This window comes from Dermacentor silvarum, chromosome 7 (assembly GCF_013339745.2).
Source record: "Dermacentor silvarum isolate Dsil-2018 chromosome 7, BIME_Dsil_1.4, whole genome shotgun sequence".
Taxonomy (NCBI): domain Eukaryota; kingdom Metazoa; phylum Arthropoda; class Arachnida; order Ixodida; family Ixodidae; genus Dermacentor; species Dermacentor silvarum.
The window spans coordinates 42,708,739-42,733,462 of record NC_051160.1 but is presented as its reverse complement, the minus strand read 5'-3'; the positions used below and the strand labels follow the sequence as shown (position 1 = coordinate 42,733,462).

The 24,724-nt window shown below is 49.3% G+C and overlaps 1 protein-coding gene across 1 annotated transcript in view; it reads left to right on the top strand.

Annotated features, from left to right (window-relative positions):
- The window catches only part of LOC119457953 (uncharacterized), a 100,760-nt gene that overhangs the window by 56,445 nt on the left and 19,591 nt on the right, over positions 1-24,724 (top strand). The window contains exons 7-9 of the mRNA XM_037719736.2: positions 8,650-8,803; positions 13,936-14,005; positions 21,931-22,163. Of these exons, the coding sequence (XP_037575664.2) occupies positions 8,650-8,803; positions 13,936-14,005; positions 21,931-22,163 (457 nt within the window). The remainder of the gene's footprint in view (positions 1-8,649; positions 8,804-13,935; positions 14,006-21,930; positions 22,164-24,724) is intronic.

Genomic DNA, 24,724 nt, shown 5'->3' with positions numbered 1-24,724 from the left:
CACGCACGTCGTAATACGGCACGACGCAGTGCGAACACCCCTATAGCCACCTTATGACGGACATTTCAAGGTCGTCACGTGCTGCCCCAAGTACTTCGTCCTGCTGATGAATGGACGCGAAGACAGCGTTTCGATTGACCGCATCAAGCCTGCCTTCCTCGACGACGTCATACCCACCGACGACAAACCACTTCGGAATTCCAAGTGCGTTCACTTCGCCGACGCAAAAACCCCTGCTTTTCACACTGCGCTATCTCGTCCACTAGAGTCCCCATGAACGAGTCCGAGTACCGGCTTGCTTTCGTTTTCCTTCGTCTGGGGTCCAAAGCCCTTTCCTCCTCTATTCTGTCCCGGTACACCTAGAGTTACGGTACACCACATCTCCTGCGCCACCTGGCGTCTCTGAGCATCACAAGCTTGCTTCGCGAGGTGATTTAGCCTATTGGTCAACCAGCTCGGATCAACGCGTTTCTGCTGTTCAATTGTAGTAAACATTGGATCTTTGCTTCGCCTTCGCACTCCGGGTTTCTAATAGAAAGCGAGTCTCATGGCGAGCCATCGGCGTTTAAACGAAGACGACGAAGTGGCGCCAGGGGACGCAGCTCCGCGCACCGCGCGCTCTAGTCAGAGCTAGAACGAGGAACTATCGGGCCAGCAGTGCGTTCGGTGATATGGTCTGGGCTCTACCGGCGAAGAAATATGTGGGAGATCAGCAACCAGACACAATATCTTCCTACAATATAGTAGTAGTAGTAGTAGAGTCCCGGTCGGGTTCTCCTCAGAATCGGGCGTAGAAAGGGTCTGGAAAGGCCTTGCCTGAGCCTTTGCTTGAGCTTAGGTGACAGCTGCCACGGTGTTATCGTCAGCTGTTGATGGTTTTTCGCGAGGTTCCTCGATCGTCGATGGTTCGATCTTCGGCTCTTCTTCCAAAGGTTTCGGATTGACTGGGGCTCGAACGCCCTCGATGTTTCCTAGGATTAGGTCGAACAGTAGGCTGTTCATACAAAGAGTAGTGACACTCCCACTGTGATTGGGAGTCTCGACCTCAATCTTTGCTTCGGGAAGCTTCTTAGCCGTACCATCGACCAGGTAAGCTGGTTTTGCACGTGAGCTCATCGTCGTTGACCAAGTCCCTTCGCACGATCACTGCGCTGCTGCCGGTATGTCTTCACACCGTGATTGGGGTTTCCCTGCCATTTTTCCGGCAAGTACAGGCATTCCTTTAACGAGAAATTCTGGGTCTGGTGTCACCACAGCATTAACGACCGGAATTTTTCCATTTCGTAGTTCTACAAAGCCGGCGTTCGTCGTCTTCTTGGGGTTTTGTCGGGGCATACACACATGATGCCTGGGGAGCTTCTTTCCCTCCGTTGAGACATGTATCGGCTTTGTGACCAGTTCGCCCATATTTAAAACATTTTACATCATTGGAGCGCGTAAAATTGCTCCGACAATTGCTAGCATGGTGGCCCAGTCGATTACACCACCTCGGAACAGGCTTCGATCTCAATTATCGAAATGCTCTCTGCACACAAGTTAGCGAAACGTGGTGCAACACTGACAATCGTTTACGATGGCAATTTGCACTAGAAGGGTCCTGTCGTGGACGCCTAAAATAGTCACACACCCGTTAACGAGGCGCCAACGCCGGGCCAAATTCCAAAGCCGACTTAATCGGCTTCTGAAACCCCCCGAAAGCAAGAATAAGGGGCCCTCTGGTGCGCCAGCGAACGGCGGTTGTGGTCCAAAGACAGTCAGAGCCGAGAGTTGTCAAAACACAACAAAATATATTCTTTAAACAAGGCAGTTACATATACACGTGCGCACTTCGGCTAGACACATAATACAATTCAGATGGGTATTAAAAACACCGGAAACGACAAGCATTAAGAGTCCAACACGTAAAGTACTGAATGAATAGAAACATTCGTATTCACCCGTGCTGGTCTTGAGCTGGACGATCTCGGCGTTACACGAGGCAAATCATCTCGGCGTAGTTCGAGGCGAATCTCGAAGAAGGAACTTATTCCGGAAATGCAGATGCTCGATGAAATCGACTAGCTTGCCGGGGAATCCCCTTCCGCAGACGGTCAGTCTTCACATCTTCACATCTCTTCACCGGCGCGGTCTGATCCCCCTACTGATTCCCGCACGGAGCTTTTATTGCCTTCGCCGGCGTTTCACGAACTTTCTAGGAGTCTGGCTCCCATAGCGTGAACAAAACCTGGGAATATTCTAGACATTTCTCGCATTTTTGGCCGCGGCCGTCGGAGCGTCGTCGAGGGTGCACGCTCGAGCTGTCGGGGTTTGTTTGAGAGGGTGTTTCGGCACGCGCTCCTCTCTCTCTCTCTCTTTCTCTCGGTGCCGTAACCTTCACATATATTGTCGAAGCTTCTAGTCTGCGTTGATCGCGTCGGCTGTGGCGTATGCGCTCCCTCCCTCTGTCGAAGCTGCCGCGGGGCCGGTTTGCTTCTTCGCTGGCTTGAGCGTCTAGATATCCATGTGCGCGTTCATATCTCCCATTAATATAACCAGGCCCGATTTCTCGATTCTAAAGCAACCAGTCAATTCCCTACTATCTTTTATCACTACCTGTCCATAGGTAAGCTACAACCAGCCACGTTTGTTTGCCTTTCCATGTGTTTAGGGTACATTACGTATATTCCCTATGTGAACGTAGTTTGCGTTTCCCTTTTTTCTGCATTTTCTATTAGGTGTTTTTTTAGCTGCATCTTTGTTTTAAAGCTCGCGTTTGGCAGATAGCACACCTCGAACCCTTGAGCTAAATTTTTAACTGGGTGAGGCGGTCATTACTTTCATAAAAAATCTAAATGTTTGATTACATGATGAACCTAATTACAGTAACAAACTTTTTAAAATACCTTACGGTACGTATTCCAACCTACTGATTTTAGTTGCTGATATTGCAAGATATATAAACCTGGGGTGCTATGCAGGATGCGCCGAGTTTCTCGTTCGTACGAGTTTCACCCGAGTTTGCTCGATGGCAGTCAGTGAACGGAGACAGCAAGGCAAGCGCAAGAACAACGGGCCAAAAGAAATGTCGAGATAAAGCCGCGTATGACTTGAGCACATCCTGCGCGGCGCTTCAAGCACAGAGGACTGCGCAACGAAACGCGCCAGCGCCGCGTATTGTTATCAACGTATTATCGCAATTTAGCCATACTGTGGCTGCCCGGCTATCTATCTACACACTTGCCATGAGCCGCTTGCCACGCCTTTCTCGAGCGCGTCAAGGGCGTGCCTCCTCTTTTGGACATTATCTTTCTATCCTCCGTCGAATGCGAACAGGGCACATGCTGTGCATTCTTGCATCTAAACTTTCCTTCAATCGAATACTTTAAAGTACAATAAATAAAATAGCGACCATTTTATTTCTTAAAGTATCGGTTTTTCGTTTTGAATGCTATAAATTTCTCATGACAAACGGAGATCAAGCGAATTATTAGATTTTGCACTTTTTTGCGATGAGTGGCGATAGTGAGGCGACAGCTTACAAGCGGATACATTATAGAGGGTCGCCAGGGGCGCTGCAGTGCTATTCCCGATTAAGTCAGTCATGACAATGGTCTGACCATTCACTGTCTATTAGGGGAAGGGCAACGCATCGCCGCGGCATGGCTGTTCACCGCAGGCGCTTCACTGAGGCTATTAAGACCACCGCTTTACCAACGAAAAACGGGACTCTAGCCATAGAGAGGGGAGCAACGGCTGTCGCTGCAAAATGGCTGTACGGTACCATGTTTATTTCTGTGCGCGAAGCCTCCGTGATGCATTGTGAAGAAGAGCGAGCTGCCCAGCGTCAGAATTATTTGCTTTTCATCGCTTGCCCAGTGAAGGTGCCTCTGTGCGCATATGCGCAGTATTTTGAGTGTGTTGTGCACACCAAGGTGCTTGCCGATTGTTTCTGCTGGAGCTAACAGCGATCGCAGATGGGTATCGTAACGACACCGCAACGATCGCATTTCGGCAGGTGAGGGCTCTAGTGTGCAGTTATGAAATGAGACTTCGAATGTAGGAAGGTGTTGCAACTGTTTAGTGTGCAGTGCTTGTGATGAAGAAATGCCATCGTAATGGGTCTAGAAAAGCGAGCGATGCCCGACGCTGACCGTGTTAGCGACACTACCGCTCCGATACATAGCCGATGACAGATCAGCCATCTCAAATGACAGCTGCGATACGTTGTCGTTGGAAAACACTACGCACTCCTCAGCATCGTCGTCCACCACGGCGCATCGACACCTTGCAAGTAGCTACAGTGACGTGCCGATATTTATTTGCTGTGTGCTACGTCGCCACAGTGCAGGCAATGAAATCATGTTCTGGGGCCATCACAGCCCGAGAAGATATACTCGTATGTATAAGCCAGCGATAGTCGGCGCTCAGTACATCACCGATGACAGTGCGTTGTGCGTGTTTTATCTCGGCGGTTAAGATTTGTTGATGCCTCTCTGCTCAGCACCGCGTCGCTGTTGCCGAACAATAAGTTGGGCGTGGCTCAACTGTGGTGGGTGCGCGCACAAGAATTACATGCCTCGCGTGGGGCGTGACCTATGGTTTTAATTGACAGCCGAACTCGTGCCAAACTCGTACATCGCGAAACCCTCCCCGAGTTGAACTCGGGAACATGGCAGCGGCAACCTGTGTCATCGCATCCAGCGACAGCAAGCGTCAATAGACCGTCTGGGACCCGTTCACCTACATGACCGACATAGTTTCAACGTCATTTTCGCCTTTCCAATACGTCAGTGCGCTGGCTGTATAGTGAGTTAGGCGAAAGCTCTCGACTGCGGAGACAGCGTGGCGGGCAAATACGCGCTCGGAAATGGGAGCGCAAGCAGGTAGCGAGCCGCACCAATTCAATCCAGAGGAAAGAGAAGGAACAACGAACGATCTCGAAGCCTAACGCGGAAACCAGCGCACACCGATCTGTGCTCAGAAATGCTAGCGCAAGCGCGTAGCGAGCCGCGCGAATCCAATCCAGAGGAAGAGGAGGGTGAGGAGGAGGGCTTTCCTAGCGCAGAGTGGCGTGACTAGGCTGCGGAGGAAGAGTTGATGCGATCGCTTCGGCTCTCTCCGGCTTCAAGCGCCGTGCGTCCACCGTGTCCCAGCGCCAGGCCAGGTCCGGCGGCATCATTGGAGTACTGGGGCACCTGCAAGCACCTAGGGTTCCAACCGGATCAGCCAACCTGTGGTTGGTTGGTCCCATTGTAGTGGTCACATTGTACAGGAAGACTCAGAATGGACGCCAGGCTGCCTTCCGGTGCAACAGGTGCCGAAAGCAGTCTTTGCAGTTACACGGTACCGCTGCACTGTACGGGCAGAGAGGCGAAGGAAGTTACTTCGCCAACACGGACAACCTCGGCCGTCCGAACGTCCACCTCGTTTGGCGGAAAGTGATTTGGCTGACGTACTGCGTGAGCAATTGCGTAGATGTGTGGCTGTTGAAGGAGATGACCAGCGACTTGTTTCCTTATCGAAGCATGCCATCGCCGTCTGGAAGAACTACGCCCTGGAGGTCATGATGGACGAGCTGCTGGCGCGACCTCCACTCGGGGGCCCCGGGAAGATAGCGCAATTTGACGAGTGCCTTCTTCGCGGCAAGCGAAAGTACAGTAGAGGCCGCATGATGAAGGGCGACAACGTTCCACCGAGACGCCAAAATTACGGTGATGTTAAAAGATCGTGCACCATAGGTCTTCGGTGTGGTCTGCGCTACCACAAGAGTGCTGCGACTTTTCAAGGTCGACCGACGAGACGAAGCCATTATTGCAGCCAATGTTCAATCAGGGGCCTTTATTCGCAGTAACGCATGGGTCGCATAGAACTCTATTCCAAATTTAGTGGATGCTAATGAGGCCAGCTACAATCTGCACAGTCAACCACAGCGTAAAGTTATTGTGCCCCATCACGAGCTTTCAAACGCAAAAAATAGAAATTTATTGTCAAAAAGTGAATCGCCACCTCGTCAGCGGTGGTGACAAGGTAACTGCACCGCTGCTGGAATCATTCCTGGCATAGATGTGGTGGTAATCAATTAACCGACACGTACGCTGCGAAGACCATTTCTTGCGTTTATTAGAAGCCACGGATCGCTCGGGCTACCCAGTACAAAGACTCTTTCCTGCGGTTGTTAGAAGCCATCGCTCGGCACTATCCCGTCTCAAGGTGCATCACAAAGTAAAAAAAGTAAATAAAGCGAATAGTTTTCTGACCCTTGTATGAGTGCTTTCCGGCATTCGTGAGTGCTTACACGGTAAGCGCATGGCAAACCACTACTGCGCTAGCAGACGCGCATTTGTCTCGCAGCCTTACTTTAGCGCGAGCAACTAGAGATCTGTTAAAAGCCCAATGGGAAAACCAGGCGCACACCAATCTGCGCTCGGAAATGGGAGCGCAAGCAGGTAGCGAGCCGCACCAATTCAATCCAGAGGAAAGAGAAGGAACAACGAACGATCTCGAAGCCTAACGCGGAAACCAGCGCACACCGATCTGTGCTCAGAAATGCTAGCGCAAGCGCGTAGCGAGCCGCGCGAATCCAATCCAGAGGAAGAGGAGGGTGAGCCTCCCCTCGTGGTGTAAGGCGAAACGCATTAAACGGCAAATTAGTCTAATGCACATTCAGTGTACATCTTGTAAACCTTAAAATGCTTATAACCCACATGAATGTGACTAATATTATCGTACTAAATACATTTATTTTATAGCATGCTTGTGCCTATAATGCACTCGGTGGAACGACAAACAAGTGAAAGAAGGCACGACCATGCACCGACCGTATGATCACGTGAGCCCCAGTTTGTCGACCGTCCGTATGGCAACGCCCAAGAGATAGCCACCCAGAGTGAATCTAGATAAACCAATGAAACTGGAGGCGTGCCGACGGACAAACTTTGTCTTGTTACCATTAGTTCTTTCATCTTGGGGCGTCGCCCGAGCTCGTGAAGATCCCGAGTTTCGCCAAACTCGGCGCATCCTGCATAGCACCCCAGATTTGAGTCCGGCGTCTATTTAGTGGGCCTGGGCACCCGCCGCGGACGCGGTTCCGGGACTTTGTCTCGAAGCGGCTTTCTCGGCTCGCTGGACGGCCCAGAGTTGCTGGACGGCCCGGAGGTGTCGGCACTGCCCGAATTGTTTGATATGTCCTGACATTCCCATAACATGTGATTAAGTGTGGCAACCTCGCCACAGGATTTGTAATTGCCTGTAGTGTACTGCTTGCGCCCTGTCTAACCTAGCGTGAGGGAATGGGTATACGCGTCTCTGTAACTGGTAGTGTGTCGATGTCATGGAACCTGGTCAAACGATACTCCCACGCCCAGACGTTTGCAGTACCCCGCGTAGGCTCTTCCTCCGACGATGCTCTGTGAGTGAGGCCTCCAGCAACGCGGTGAGCCGCTTCGTCTGGGGTGCTCAGTCCAGTGTGTGCCGGGATCCATAGCAAGTGCCTTCGGTTATCGACGTCGGCCTCTCTCTGGGGCCAGTTATTTCCGTTTACATGCCTGCTTTGAAATGCATGAAACATGAAACTGGGCTATTGTGACCATTTCGTTCAACTTTCCATAAAGTGTGTTTGCAAATGATGTCCGCCTGGCCGCATAAGTTATCTGTAGCGACGTGACTCGAGAAGCTTTTGGCAGCCTTCATTAAAAAAGTGTTCGCGGTAGATGAAAACACTGCATTGCGGTTACATGCTCCTTAAGAGCGAACGTGGAGTCTCCCGACAAGACCCCACTCTCATTCCCAATGCTATAGCGTGTTCCTGAGATGTCCAAGTTAAAATCCTCGCTCTGGGTTTGTGTTTCGAAGTCGGGCGTCACACAGAGCCGCTTGCCTATGCCGCCGTAGCGAGGCGTCGCACAAAGCTCACCAAGTGTAACCACGCCGTCCTCCTCCTGTATCGCCGATAGTTTCTTGTTGCTCGGATGTCGGGAGGCTGAAGAAAACGAGAAGCAAGTTCATTTTGCATCAGTATGACATGGCAGAATCAAAGCAGACTACACGTTTGAGCATCCCCCCTACGTGTCTGGCCTGGGCACACACCGCACCGCACCGCGTTTGAGCAGTCGTTATCCCTAGATGACTAGCCGAGGTAACTCAATGCTCTTATCACGGCCAATCGAAATCGAACTGGTTGCAGTAGTACCCTGATGCTGCGCCTTTGTTTCCCGCATACGACGCCACCGTCACGTGGTAATCGGGAAGCAGCAGTCGACGCCTTTCTTACGGTTGGCTCTTCGCAGCAACTAGCTGGGCTCTCCGTGACGGCCAGCTTGGCTTGCTTGCAGCGATTGCGGCTTCTCACGGAACATCACCAGACTACTACAGCCGTTGGCAAACGCGTAGGCCGACGCCAGAGTTGCTTCAATAAAGGCGGCTCTTGACCGCCTCGCGCAAAGCTATGTTACGCCCGCATTAGGGCGTAGCAGCGTCCGGGCGCGAACGCTAAAGTACCTCTGAACTGCCGACGCGGTTACGGCATACTGCATGAACTGAGCACCCAGCTGCTAACATTTAAGCGACGCACTATCGATGAAGTGACGTATGTTGTAGTACATTGCCTCGTCGTCCTTGAGTTTGTGCGCACGCTTTTACTCCATCTGTGCCAACTATGCCTTCTGCTTGCAGAAAGCCTTCGGTGTCGTAGAAATACCAACACCTTTTACTGTGCCGAGTGAAAAGGAAGAGACAATTAAGGACCCAAATGAAATAGAACCGCCAACTGCCACTATCGTGGACTCCAAAAATATAATTATAAAAGCCTTCAAGTACACCGGAACAGGTGAGCTACTTCGAAGAGCGATACTGCAAAATAGAAGCATCTCGAATCTTTTATGACTGAGTAATATTCCAGAAATTTCGAGACCACCATCGAATAAAATGTTATGGTAAAACCTGAAACTGCTATATAGAGTCGCGTCCGCCCCTTGAAGCCTCTAGAGTTCTCCCTCAACTCTGTCCCTTACCCCCCCCCTCCCCCCCCCCCCAAAAAAAAAATCTTGTCTTTTTGTCGCTTTTCGCGTTCATTTATAACATATGTTGTATCTTATTCACATCACTACTACGTCGGCCTAGTCTTCCTTAGGCCTATTTCACAGAGCCGTCAAACGCTGCGTCGCGTCACCGTCACGGCACCGGTTTCCCGTCAGGGGAGAGGGTTTCCCGAGTAGTTTTCTCCTCAAAAACGCAAAAGCGCCAATCTTTCCTTTCTCAAACGAACCACTTAGTAGTAGGTGGCCGGAGACGCAGAATGGTGCTCTACGTTTCCGTCGCCAGCACGGTGGCGGAGCCCCGCCCCTACATAATCGGCCAACCATAAATTAAGAAGCCGTCGCTAAATACACATTTTAACGCGATAGCATCAAGGGTCCCGTGTTTTCAGAAAATCCGGCGTCGGCATCCGCGGCAGTTCCCTAGATTGACCCCCAAAACATCCCTGGATCATAAAATAAGTCCCTAGGTTGTATTTTATGTCGTTTATTTGGCCAAATCACCTTCCTTCTTCTTCTTTCTGGGGTATTACGTGCCAAAACTAGTTCTGATCCACCTTTAACAAATCTAAACGCAGTTTATTAGCAGCGACTGTAGCTCTTTTTTCAACATTTTCTGTGTTGTAATTTTACATAAAAGGTCTACAGATGGCGCCAGTTACTCCATCGCAACGCCCTAGGCGCACCTTCCTGCGGCCTCGGACTCCTGATTTTCGAGTGAACTTCGAGCAGACGACGACTACGGTTTCACCGCACCGCCTTTTGAACTGCACCTGTAGCAGGCCCTTAAGCGCAAATAACCTAGGCAGCCAGTTGAAAAATAAATCCAGGTAATCCCCACCTAAAAGAAGTGGCATATATTGTCTCCTACCTCCCGTGAGGAATCAAATTATTTTATTCAGATAATAAAGGCTGTTCACGAGGCAGACCGACATTTTTTTTTAATTAAGGGGAGAGGGTTCCCGAGTCGTTTTCTCCTCTAAAACGAAAAAGCGCCAATCTTCCTCAAATGAACCACTTCGTAGTAGGTGGCCGGAGACGCGACATTTTCTAATCTCACCGCGTTGCTCAGCAGTGAAATGGTTTAACTCATGTTCATGGAGCGTCACAGTCGAACATAAAGTAGCAGTTATAGTGGAACTGAACAATATCATAATAAATGTACACCTCCAAAAGTGGAGGTAACGCAACTCCTGTCATTAGGCCGCGTTATTGGACGCCGTTGACGCCGACACCGACGTATTTTTTGCCACGTGGGGCCCGCTCAAAATTTACAAAGGCTCGGTTTTCAGCATTCTCCATCAGAATTGGAGGACGCTTAAGCTTCGCCTTAAGCTTCGAGTGGAACGCGATAGCATTCAAAGATCCCAGACTGCTTATTGGGCTTTTTTCTCGTATATTCAAACTACAATCCGACGCTCTCATGTCTGTGGGTTGTGGTTAAGTTGTACGATTTTCTGACTTTGAGAAATTCAATTTTTGTTTACTAGCGCTTTGCCCCACGCGGAGTGCCTGTGTGGTCGGGGTGGTTTGGAATGGTGCGGTTCGACATGATTATTTCCGCCAGACGCCGATGCTTAACGCCGACGCCGAATTTTCTGCGACACGGGGCCCTTAACGCTGTCGCGTTAAAAACTCCAAATCCCTGAGACCGAAAGAAAAAAAAAACTAGATCTAGGGATGGAGTTGGAATCCCGAACCACCCCGACTACGCAGGCCCTCGACGTGACGCAGAGGCGCTGGTGAAGTAATTTCTCAAAGTAAAATGCGTCAGAAAAATCAAAGTGTTACTTAACCACAACCTACAGGTGTGGCAACGTCGGATTGTAAGTTGAATTCCATTTCGCGGAAACACTAACCCCTTTTCTCAGCATTTCTACAGCGGCGCGACCCAGTCGATGGTCCTTGCAAAAACACCATTCAGATGGCACTCGCCACCTCGGCAGCATTTCCAGAGGCCTTACAGCAGCATACGCAAGCAGCGCGCCGAGGCGAAGGGGCAGAAAAAAAAGCTGCAGTTGCCGGGAAGCCTTACAGTCGGGAATTCTTACAGGTGAAGCTTAAGTATCCTCCAAATGTTGCAAAGCGGGTAAGCTTTTTGAAGCTGGTAACATCAGCAAGAAGCCGTCGCTAAATACAGCCGTTTCACAAAGCTGAAGCTGAAGCAAAGCAGCAGCGGCTGCTATTTTGTTTACATGCGTTCCACGCGTGGCCCATCGAAAACGAGCTGTGCGTTTCGGTGATGCTCAAATGTGCGACGTGGACAACGCCGAAGGCAGAACTGCATCGCCCCCACGTCGCCGATCTTTGCGCGCTTCCGATTGTGTCCGCTTGCAAATCAAGGACAGTAGAAGAAAACCGCTCAGCATCCCGAAAGTAGACGCGTGGTTGTTGTGGCTCGCCATTACACAACTTTAGGTCTTAGTTTATGCAAACATTACAACATCAAATTATTAATGTAGAATATATTTTTCTAGGTTTAGGCAATAATGGGACTAGTCAGTCAACACTGCAAAACCGTGCTGCTGTCGACCTGGCCACCGCCGTCGCCTAGTCGCACATTGCTCCGTCGCGCCTGCTGTACGTTTTTAGCTGCTGCACGGAGGGTTCTCTCCCCCACGCTAGCCAATGGGGGAGAGTATAGCAAAGGGCGGTCGGAGAGGGTGGTGAACCGTTGGATCGGCCGCATCTGGCTGGCATTGATGAAATAGGAGGCGCTGGTCTGTGATGACTGAAAAGGTTCAGGCATATTAGTAAGGGCGGAACTTCCCAACCGCCCAAACTAGGTCCAGACACTCACGCTCAGTGATGGAATAGTTGCGCTGAGATTGTGAGAGGAGCCTGATGGCGTAAGCGACAACACGGTCGTTGCTGCGCTGGCGTTGTGCCAGTACTGCACCAATTCCGTGGCCGCTGGCATCAGTACGGACTTGCGGTAAGCTCCAAAGGATTTAAATGGGCCAGGCCGCGTTATGAGAAGGTCGATTAGATGCGAGGACGCAGAGGTCTCGTTATCGCCCCACTTGACGGCCGCGAAATTTTTCACCGCCAAGAGCAAAGGCCGATGAAGGTGTGCACATCTTTGACACACTTCGGAAGAGGGAAGTGCGTAACAGCATGGATTTTGCCTGGGTCCGGTTGCACGCCGTTTGCATCAACGAGATGCCCAAGGACGGTAATCTGGCGACGGCCAAATTCGCACTTTGATGCGTTGAGTTGCAGACCGGCTCGACGAAAAACGTCAAGGACTGATGAGAGGCGCTCGAGGTGCGTAGCGAATGTCGGGAAGAATACTATAACCTCGTTCAAGTAGCACATGCACCATTTGAAACCGTGAAAAGGGAGCCCATCATGCGTTCAAATGTGGCAGGAGAGTTACAAGGCGGCCTTGTCGCGGTCGAGATCATCCGCGGCAATCTGCCAGTAGCCGCAGCGAAAGTCAATAAATAGCGAGCACCGTGGAGGCAGAGCAGACAGTGGAGGCAACATCCTTCCGTTGCAGACGGACCGAAGTCATGACAAGGATGCGTCAGCGACACCCTTGTCTTAACCTCCCCTCTGCTCTGCATGTGCTAGCTAAATCGCGCCAGATGCATGCACGGCGATAATGTCTGCATTCCGTATGCAGTTATCACTATATTGTCCGCGGGTTTGCCACTTAATTACCGCATCCACACGCGCACATGGCGGTGTCGCCTGTCAAATAGACCCGAAGAGGCAACGCTTAATTTAGGCTGGTAGGCTCGTACCTGGGAGGTACCGAGTCCAAATCCCGGTGCCGCCGGAAACCCACCGTTTTTTTTTTTTTTTTTTTTTTTTCTAATGGGTAGAAGTGTTGCCTGGCCTGGTTCTAGGCTCTCGTGGGGGTTCCCATCTCGAAAGGGGGTCCAGTAGAGATTTCTAGAGTTGTATGGGCACCTCTTGTCCAACCACAGGCGGCCTTGGTGAAGAGCACCTGCCGTGGCTATGGGAGGCTGCCTCCGGGTACCTGCAGGTAAAATAGGTACAAACGCACTCCCGGCTTGGTGCTCGGCCATTGTGGGACCTCAGACTTGGAAAGGGGTGCTCGTCCCCAATCCGAAGGTGCCCCCATCTCAATTAGGTGCATTTGGGGTGCCACGTGGGAAAAGTTCACCGTGGGGGCGGCCCAAACGTCCCTTTTTGTGCTCACGATTGTTTCGACGGGAATTAAGGGCGAAGGCTCCTTCACCAAGCGCATCACCCCTGAAGAAAGCCGAACGCCAGGCCGGGGCCCATTTCAACCAGTGGGTGCCCAGCAGCGGTGGAAATCGAATCCACAACCTCCCGCAGCCGAGGTGGACGCTCTGCAACTAGGCTACGGCTGGGTGGTTGCTCTACCATCTGAGCTAACCTTTCTCCACCTTGAGGGATTCCGAAGAAATATTCAGTGTCCCTGTGCTTAGAGATTTGGATCAATTTGGCGTCGCACTGCGTTCTGCTAACTCCCTGTTTAGCTCAGATGGCAGAGCGACCACCACGGAAAGGCGTTGGTCCCGGGTTCGAATCCCGGACCAGGACGAACTTTTCCTGGACTGCGACGCTTTCTTTCTCAGAAACCAGTACAGGGTTTCCTATAGCAGTATCGCTTCGTGTTACGTTCGGGTGTATGAATCAGTCGACACGTTGTGCTTGAAAATCCTTGCACGAATTTCATATCTTACGCCGTGCTTGATAAACATATGCTTCGTGGGAGTCTCCTTGTCACATAATGTGGTGGGCAATTGGCCTCCCTTTCATTACATTGCGCCACAGTACGTCGGATTATCAATGCACCAAGACGCCCAACATCCTGCTTTGACAAGTCCCTTTCCTCCTATGGGAGCGAAGGGGCTAGACGAGCACACGCTATCGTTTGCACGCGGTTTTGCCATTTCCATGATTACATGCATTTCTATTTCTACAGATCCAATCGAGATTTTTGCCTATGCGGGCAAAGGTAAGGAGATAAAGAAGGACGTTGGCACCAAAATCTCGTGAGTGGAGAAATTTTATGCGTCATACGTGGTATAACTTCTAGTGATATAACGATGCCTTGTGACAGTAATTTGTGTTGTTGGTGTACTATGTTACAACATTGAACGACACTGTTTGCTCAAATGACACGGTTAAGCATCTCCGCTAGTTTACTACTGCAACATTTAACTTGCGATAGATCTATCTGATGTATTGTTAAAACTACCTACTGTAGATGGCCAAACTCACGTCGCGGCCACTTCAAATACACGCTTTCACGAGCGCGTTTAGTCGTTGGTCGTTGGTGTCGACAGAAGCGGTACCGCACCAATCCATGTCATTTCTTTGTCAATAATGGTGCAACGTGGACTAACACAATTCACGTATGGTTTAAATCCGAGTTCAACTTAATTCGGTGATCATATCAGATTTAACTTGAAGCAATTTGGAGCGACGTCCACGAAGTGCCAAGAATGCAAGACGGGTCCAGGGTGGATATAATTTTACGAACGAAAAACTGACTCTCCCTCCTGTTTGTCGTGTGTTCACTCTGCCTCGCGGTACGTTGTGTATAACGCCAGCCAAACATTCACGAGAGTCAAAAGCCGGGCTCAACCGTTGTTCTAAAGCGAAAAACCAGCGAAAACCAAGACGCAGGACCAGGAGGAGGCACACAGTGTGAGCTTCAGCTCTAAACATAGCTTTATTCAGAGACGAGGTCAAGCAACCTTAAGAGTCGTTGGACGTTTTGCGAGAGAAGAGCGGGGAGCCGGAGCTTTTTCAGCCTCAGACAATGAACGCAGTTTGTAATTTCGCAAATTAAACGTTTTTCAACCTTTCTGCCCGCTTCCTCCGCTCACACATGGCGCAGTCGACATCCGCAACCTGCCACAGCCACTTCGCCCGCCAAGTAAGCCGCCGTGCCCTCGACTGAGCGCCGTTGAACGCCAAACCATTCCTAAGCCTACCCAGCCCGGCGTGTCAACAACGATGTCGTTCATCAACTGGCGTGTTGCCACCGCAGAAGACCTCGCCACGTTGAAAGCACAATTGATTAAAACAGAGCTGCAACGCCGAAACCTCTCCACAACCGGCAACAAGGAGGAACTAATCGACCGACTTTTTGTTGATACCGCGAAAGACCCACCGCCAAACCACGAACCCGCGCCATGCGTGCCCGAAATTTCAACGTCGTTCCCGACCATGCCAGTGCCTACGACGTCATTCCCAGCCATGCCAGCCTTCACGTCAGACCCAGCAGAGAACATGCAGCGCATGGCAGCTTTTCTTCATCAGAACATGGCCATAATGATGACAACGATAGCAAGTCACGCGAACCCAGTGCACGTGACAACGCTACCAGACCTCTCAGCTTCGCTGCCTACCTTCAACGGAAGTGGCACCCCTACTTTCAAGCACTGGATCGAAGAGCTCCAGCGCATTCAACGACTTGCACGATGGGAAGACCCAACTCTCCTCGCCATTGCGCAAGGAAATTTACGTGGAGTCGCAGCAGACTGGCATGCCTCAACAGGGCGACAGCTTACCACATGGACCATCTGGAAGGCCGCACTCCAAGAACAATTCGGCAAGCAACTTTCCATGATACAGTGGCAACAGAAGGTCACAGCCCTCACACAAAAAGCCGGAGAGAGCCTGCAGCAGTACACCTTTGCAAAGCTCAAGACCATGTCACGTTGTCCAGTTCCCATTACTGACAAGGAACTCATTGAATACCTCGTTCAAGGCAATCGTGACGACCAGGTAGCCACATCCATCGCTGTTCAGCGACCCCGTACCGTGGACGACTTCCTCAGCATTGTATCCGAAGTGGATAGAGCATTGGACCACGCCCGCCTGATCCTATCTCCACAGCCAGCAGAGCAATTCGCAAGACATCCGGGACGCCCCCAGCTCCAGAGTGTTACTCCCAGAACTGACAGTACTGTGAACTCCTCACAGACTGCTCGACTATCTACGTTCCAGCACACCACACGCATGACACCGCCTCCTCGTATTAACAGTCTACCACCTGCGGACCAAGAGTCGAGGTACGAAGCCATTTCAGCTAAGTATGGTGCCCCAGCATACAGAAATGGACAAGACTTGAAAGATGCGGTGTGCTACAACTGTCAAGAGAAGGGTCACCTAGCAAGTAAATGTACTACACCAAAGCAACCTTCGGGTGACAACAAGCCGACAGTCCCCAAAGCACCAACAGCCTGTGTTGGCCGTGTCTATGACACCTTGTATGGTGTATACTCAGGTGTATCTGTAATCTGCGGAGTACCACTTCACGCCCCTAGGTGTGGCTTTCATAGATATGGAAGTCAAGACAGCAGAGTTCAGATGTGCCGTCGCTACTGCTCACGTCAAAAGACTGGGAGAGATCAGTGCTTTCCCAGACAGCGGTTCAAACGTCACCATTCTTGCAGCAAGCTTAGCATCAAACCTCAACATCGAACCGTGGACCAAGCCACCTTTGCTTGTCGTCGGCGGAAGCTCCGTCATGCCGGAAGGATCTGTCTTTTTGAGGATCACTATTGGGCCTCTATCCGCAGTTGTCGAAGCAGCCATCCTTGAACGGAACGCCCTTCCCCTCATTCTGGGAGAGGATTGGTTTTACGCAGCTCAAGCTGAACTCCACTTCAAACCTCCGAAGCTGCCTGTGATCTGCCAGCCATCTACCAACGTTGTCGTGCAGTGCAAAGAGAAACTATTGCCAAGAATGTCAAATGCAGTAATTTTGACATCTGCATTGTCACGTTTTGATCCCTCGCAGCCCACGGCAGAGCCACTTCAATTCGAGTACGAGCCAGACGAGAATGAACCCTTGTGGAGCCAGCTCAACAAGGCGGCCCTAGTTCAACTGGAAACATGCCCCACAAGCCCACTCCAGACAAGCTCTTCCAGCCCATTGCCTTCAGACCCACTTGCTAACGTCCCTGACGATCCCCTGAATGACATCTGCCTTGGAGCTCAGCTCAATCACGAAGAACAAGCAGCCGTAAAGCACATTGTACAACGTCATACTGGTATTTTCAGCATAAGCCCTGAAGACATGAAGGCATCTATGAAGGTCTCTATGAAGGCATCGAACACGAGATCAAGCTGGTGCCTGACGCAAAGCCCTACGGTCGACAGCCGTACCGTTACACAGCCAGTGATAGACAATTTCTCGAGCGTCAGACAGCGACTCTGCTTGAGTGACATCATCCGACCATCCTATGGCCCATGGGGCTTTCCAGCGGTGGTAGTGACGCAAAACAACAAAAAGAGGCTGTGTGTGAATTACATACCTCTGAACCATATGACAGTGAATGTTCTGCAGCCACTTCCCGGGGCTGACGACATTTTTGATGACCTTGCTGGCAGCTCCCTGTTCGCGGTTTTGGATTTGTGCTGTGCATACTGGCAAATCAGAGTGAAACAGGAAGACCAGGAGAAAACCACATTCATCACCCACCAGGGTACTTTCAAATGGACGCAAATGCCTTTCGGGTTGAAGAATGCACCATCCACCTTTGAAGATTTCTCGCCCGGTGTCACGTAGTGCAGAAACTGCACCTGCTTTGCCGCTGAACGATCAGTGCCCAGTCAGACAGCCCAGACTGCCCACCCATCTACAAGACTATGACCTGTCAATGCAACAGTAGCTTTTCTTTTCCAAGTGGACTTGGACTTCTAAGTGGGGTGGGATGTGAGCTTCAGCTCTAAACATAGCTTTATTCAGAGACGAGGTCAAGCAACCTTGAGAGTCGTTGGACGTTTTGCGAGAGAAGAGCGGAGAGCCGGAGTTTTTTCAGCCTCAGACAATGAACGCAGTTTGTAATTTCGCCAATTAAACGTTTTTCAACCTTTCTGCCCGCTTCCTCCGCTCACAACACATACACACAGTACTGTATAAAATATTCGCTAACATTATTTACAATGTGTGTATGCCTCCTTCTGGTCCTGCGTCTTGGTTTTCGCAGGTTTTTTTTTTTTCGCTTTAGAACATGAACCAACTAGCTCAGCAATTCACGCTTCTCAACTGTTGTCTGCTGCTAATGCAGTCACACGCTGCGCGTTCTGACAACAATCGCGGAACGATTAACGGCACACGTTGCTCACTGATCGGCTAAAAAGGAGTCCATGGTGTCGCTGTAGAATCTTTGTGACGGCCACCTCAGTCATTTATGTTAACCGGCGTTAAACTTGAAAGCAACGAAGACCTCGGCATAGCACAGTCTTTATACAGACCTGCATATTATCTAAAGCAGCCACGAAATCGTTTTTTTTTAATAAGTTTCAGTTCAATAATTTTTTTAAAGGCCTTTACAAGACACGTCCAGAGGAAGAGCGGCAGAAGATGGAATAGTCAATTCATATTCAGGGAATATTATACTTGAAAAGCTGCTCAAAAAAGTCTTCAAATGTCGAAAAATGCCTCATGACTTCAAGTGTACCAGAGAGCTGGAACAATTACATTATACTAATCCGTAAGAAGGCAGTCGTTAAAGAACTATATGCTAATTAGCGTGCTTTCAGTACTGTCTAAAATATTCGCTAAGATAATTTACAGTAAAATAAGGGCAACACTTAAGCTAATCCGAGAGAACAGGCTGGCTTCAGGAAGGGGTGTTATACTATGGATCACATCCGCGCCATTACTCAGGTGTATCTGTAATCTGCGGAGTACCACTTCACGTCCCTAGGTGTGGCTTTCATAGATATGGAAGTCAAGACAGCAGAGTTGTGGCAGTTTAAAAAAAGAAAGGTAATCGCTTGTTATTAGAAAATTAGTGCCCTACATCATTAACTCCTTCGTGCTGCAAATTAGATGAATATTTATTTATTTATTTATTTATTTATTTATTTATTTATTTATTTATTTATTTATTTATATACCATAAAGGCCAAATTACAAAGGGGGAGAGTCAGTTACAATTACAAACGTGTCAAAAAGAAATTATATACAGAAAGAATAACATACGCAAGTAAGCACAGAAATAATCAGACATTCATTTAGAACAAAATTCCGTATTAACAAATTGCTAACATGGTTTTAGAAAATGTTATTCCACTACGCCACAATTAACTGTAATTCATACATTTGCTAAAAGTTTAAATATGGTCAAATTGTACTTTTTTCTAGATTTTGGTAAGGCATTCGGCCGAGTAGTTCGTATTCAGAAGCACACAAATATTAATTTACCTGATATTCTAGTTGCATAGTTTCCGTTTACGTCCAGTTTGTTTCAATTGATGATAACAACTCTGGCTGCATCCCCATTGCATCCGGTGTACCCCAGGGCAGCATCGTGGGGCCATTGCTGTTTTTACTGTACAGCCTGCCTCCTTCTTGACTATATCGCGCGAGAACACCATATAGTGGTCGTACGTAGTCCTGAAGGGAACATCGCAGACTCTTGCACAGGAGAGTTGCTTAGTGGACTTCAGAGTACTTCTGCCGGTCTCGCCGATTATCGCCGCTTAAAACCGCGTGATGAACGCTCGCACGAAATAGCTAAAAATGCAGGAGGCTGTACATGCTTGCCTCTGCCCCTAGGTGTAACATTCACTTTCTTGGAATTTACATATGAAATATATTTCTTCCTCCGCTTTCCGGAAACTGTCTATTACGATACAAGCTCAGAAATTCACCTACCGGTTAATTTTATTAGACACGAACTAGAATATGCTATTACATAGGAGCTGTTAGACTGGAAAGGATTACGAGTGAGGTTCAACGGCAAATGTATCAACTTTCGGTTTCCAGACGACATTGTTGTGTTCAGCCATTTCCTACTTAGCGAATGGTCGCAAATATTCCCCTCCTCGAAACACTTGAGACAGATGCTTCGACAGAAATTTTTACTTACTCATTAATTGCGAAATATACCTAGACCCGCTTTAAATGGAACACCTCTGTCAGTCGCACACGTCACGATCAACCAAATGCACTCACCTCTATTTTGCCGGGACAAATTTTATTTCATCCTTTGAAGAGTATCATAATGGAACTCCCCTTCCGCAACATATACATAATAACGTACTTCAAGTACTATCAATGTACTTGAAGTACTTTTGCAATGTTGTGCGTGTTTTCATTTGGCTTTCTTGTTTGTTTTTTGTCGTTTCCGTTGATACTTACTTATCGAGTGTCTGTCCTGCAAGGACCAAATTTTGGTCTGCAGTATATCATTAAAAATTTTTGATCAAGTAACTATACCAGCAGTAATACAGACTTCGCAGATACCTGAATTCTCCGCAAGACACTGAAGAAAGGGGTCCGGCAAATGTTATTCACTGCATGTTAATCAGTTTGCAGATGGCATTGTTGTGTTCAGCCATGCTAGGGACGTATCCCAAGTTCCCAACAATTTATTGAGGACCTTAACCGAGAAAGTGTAACAGTAGGGCTGAAGGATAATATGCAGGGCAACCAACCGAGAGAACATGCTGGCTTCAGGGAAGGGGTGTTCTACTATGGATCATATCCAGATCATCACTGAGGTGTATCAAGTAGGCTTATCTAGGTCAAGGAATCCTAATCACGAGAAAAATTTTAGTACAGAATAAAAATGTTTTCGAGCACACATACGGCAGGCATCACTGTCATGACTGAGAGCTTGTAGCTTTCGCTGAAAAGAAAGGCGTACAATCATTGCATTCTACAGGTGTGTACCGCAGAGTGGTGTGTATCGGAGCAAACGAGGGTACCGGTATTGTATACGATATTAAGGAAAAATCTATTGAACGCCCCTCACCAGGTGGGTTGGCCTGCTTCGCCATTTCAAAAAGACAAGCGCAGTGTATAGACTAGAGCGCTGCACAGGCCCGGGCCGACTCGAAAGCACGCGGGCCGGGCCGGGCCTTTCGAAGCGTTTTTCAGCGGGCTCGGGCCGGGCCCGGGCTTAAAGCCGCGGGCCTGTCCGGCCTTCGAGCACTAGCGAACGTTATGCATTGCGTGGTTCAAGACAATCCGTGCCAGGCTGAAGTGACATGTGCAATGAGCTGGCTTTATGTATATCTTAGCACAGAAAATAGGAAAACAGATGATGATCTTTTATTCTTTCCCACAAAAACGAGCATTGATTCCACGTCAGGAACAATAAATTATGCAAAGAAAACTCTATTCAAACCATTTCCATGTTACCGCTTTTGCGATTGCAATATTTCCACTCTCGACACTATTAGAGTTCTAGATTAGGGAGACGCAAGCGTAGGGGCCGTGGTACTGCGCACGCGTAGACCGGTCTGCGCGTGCGCAATAACGCGGCCCCAAGCGCTAGCGGGCCCCTACGCTTGCGTCCCCCTAATCTAAAACTCTCTACTATGTTATTTTAACGCTAACGCCAGGGGCGTCTGTTATAGACCAGCGTTTGGACGAGCGAGCGAAGACGAGGAGAGCGAAGTGGCGTACCCAAGGACTCTGAGCTCGTGACCACGCAGCCGCCTTGCAGCGTTCTAAAATGCAATAAAAGGCACTTTAAAATACTACTATTATGTTATTTTAACGCTAACGCAAGGGGCGTCTCTTTCTACTTCTGCTTTTATTTTACGCTGTATGCTCGTGAATTCGCCTGCTTATGATATATAGACAGGGCACACACTTATTCACTTTTAAGGATCTAAATTATTCTACAGTGGTGAATCTGCACTGAAGTCTAAAAAATTACTTTGCACTTCTGTTCTAATATTCGACGAATTACCACGAATTGATGAAGATAGCTTTGTGACTCGAAACTGACTTAGTAAAACTTTCATTTAGTGTGCCCCACCCTCGTCAAATCGCAACCTCCATTTAATAAGTGGGAGTGGAGGGGTAGATGCACCTTGAAGACCCTCAGGTGGTCACAAAAGTAACCCGGACTCTCCCTCTATAAGGAGCGCCTCACAATAGATCGTGGTTATGGCACGTATAGTCTACCAAACTATTCTTTCTTTAATTTCACATTAGGACCGCCAAGATAAATGAAGCCGACGCCAAGGATGTGACAATCACCACCAATACAGAGTCTTGGGAGGACTACGATTGGGTCGCGCTCATCGATGAAACAAGCGGTGTCGTGAAGGGCAAGATCATGATAACTAAACCATTAACGGTTCCTTTGGCCTCGACAACCACCGTGCGCCGGCGCGCTTCCAAGGGACGTCGCGCTGCAGGCACCCTGGCCGTCAAGGCTGCACCAAGTAAGGAGTGGAATCTTCCAAGCCCCTTTTTCTTGTATCCAATCATTTCGCTAGAATTGATTTCAGTTAGTCAATATCAATTCAAATTATTTGAATCAATAAGTGTGCGAACATCTTGCAAAATTCAAACAGGATGGTTGTGTCCACAGCCGGAGGCCAGCAGCGAGTCCAACGTTGAACTTAGCAGATACATCAAGTATTGTGGAAAGAATGAGCTGCGATAGCATTTACCGGCCAACTACATGATTTTCAGTTAACTCTAAATGAGATAGACTTTAAGCTGAAATAAGTGTGTAAAGGAGTACGTTTATCTAGGTCTCGCAGCGGGCCCTGATCATGAGAAAGAAATTTGCAGAAGAATAAAATTGGGTTGGAGTGCATACGGCGGGCCTTGCCAAATTCTGACTGGGAGCTTACCACTGTCGTTGAAAAGAAAAGTGTACAATCATTGGATTCTACCGGGGCTAACATATGGGGCACGAACTTGGAGGTTAACAAAGAAGCTCGCGAACAATTTAAGGAGCGCACAAAGAGCGATGGAACGAAAAATGTTCGGCCTAACGTTAAGAGACGGGATCGTACAGGTGTGGATCGGAGAGCAAACGGGAATAGCGGATATTCTAATTGACATTAAGAGAAAAAATCGAGCTGCACAGGCCATGTAACGCGTAGGATAGATAACCGGTGGACCATTAGTTACAGAATGGATACCAAGAGAAGGAAAGCGCAGTCGAGGACGGCAGAAAACTAAAATGAAGTTAGGAAACATGCAGGTGCAAGTTGGAATGCAGGTGCAAGTTGGAATGCAGGTGCAAGTTGGAATGCAGGGATAGGCCTTCGTCCTGCAGTGGACATATAGGCTGATGATGATGACGATGATGATTATGATCAAGTTCGATCATAACTATTCGATGCAAGTTTTGAAAAGGTTTTGGATTGCATGGTATCTCGCGCTTTTAGATAGAGATATTTTTAATTGCCTAAATGATACCCTCCGATGTATCTTTTAAGCAACGCGTGTTCGGTATTTTAAATGCTGCAACAGAACTCGGGAAATGCCTTACCCTCTTATTCAGAAATGCGCCTTAACTTGAAGCCCATGCTTGACTTGATCTAGATGACGTCTGACGTGAACGCGTCGAAGGAGAAAACGCGATGAGCGTCTTTGGCACGTTCACGACAGGCGTGATGTAGATCAAGGAAAGTATGGGCTTTAAGCAAGGCGCATACCTGAATACAGGAGTTAGACTTCGCCGCGAGGCTCCCGTTGATGAGTCTCCAGTTTTTAGACATTTATAGGAATGTTTCTCTGACAACCACGTTTGTTTAATGCAGCGTCCCGGCACGGCCGCTGGATAACAAAAAAAAAGGTGTGGCCTGCCGCATTGCATTGTCGGCCGTTTGGCTGGGCCGAACGGAGCTAGCTGAGGGGGACGGAACGCGTCGGCTTGCACGCGCGACGGCGTTCCAAGCGCGTACCTGACTCATTTGCTATGCCGATGCCAGACAACAGCCCCCGGCGTGTGGCGCCGCGGCGGATCACACCGTTTTCGATGCACGCGGCAGCCCGCACCTTTTTTTTAAATGCAGAGCATTTCTTTAACTCACATGTAGCGTGCGCCGTCCGTCCGCAACAGCTCGAGCACAGGTGCGCCCTCTCCCCCACTCCTCCTCTCCCGCATCACGCTTGCAGCACATGTGCAGTGCGCGAAGCGTCGTAGTTGAGTCGCGCTCCGGCGCTGCAAGCACCGTAGCAACAACAGGTGCTGGCGTGATAGCGCGCCCTCTCTCCACCCCCTCTCCCTCTAACGCGCGCGCTAGGAATATAAAGCGGGTTGCGCGGGCTCCACTCGTCAACTCCTGCGCTCCAGTTAGCCCGGCAGCGTGTTTTGTTGAACTATTTAAGCAAGCTCTTGCGTTCGTCGGCGGTCGCAGTTGATAAGCGATGGAAGCAACTAGTACCTCGACGCAAACCAACATCGGCGCCGAAGCACCAGTTCAAGACATCGCAGTGATGCCTTCGCAGTGATGCCAATAAAATAACTTTACGTTACCTACTTACGATTATCTCTTCTCTCTCAACCCAGACCACCACCACCACCACACCAACACCACGGAACCCCACTATGCTCTGCATTTACACGTGTCCCTCGCGCGGGGGCATGCGACAGAGCTTTTTTTCATCCAGCGGCCGTGGTCCCGGTGCGCTCAAAGAATTTGTGACTCCGCCCATTACAAACCAGTAAAACGGTCGATCGCACCTGTGAGCTTAAAATCGGCCGTTCATGCTCCTTTACAGACTCCAGAGACTCCTTTACAGACTTATTTCAGCTTAGTCTATAATCACTTACAGCTACCAAATCACCAAAACTGAAAATTATATTGTAGTTGGCCGGTAAATGCTATGGCAGTTCATTTCAGCTGGCTATCCTAGTTCTGAATCATCGCTGAAGCACTGCTAAAGAAGTTCAACAAAAGTACGCCTCCGAGTGCCGAAATTCCGGAGTCATTCCCGTACTGTCACAGAGCGGCGCACAATCTAAAGAAAATAGCTTGCAAGC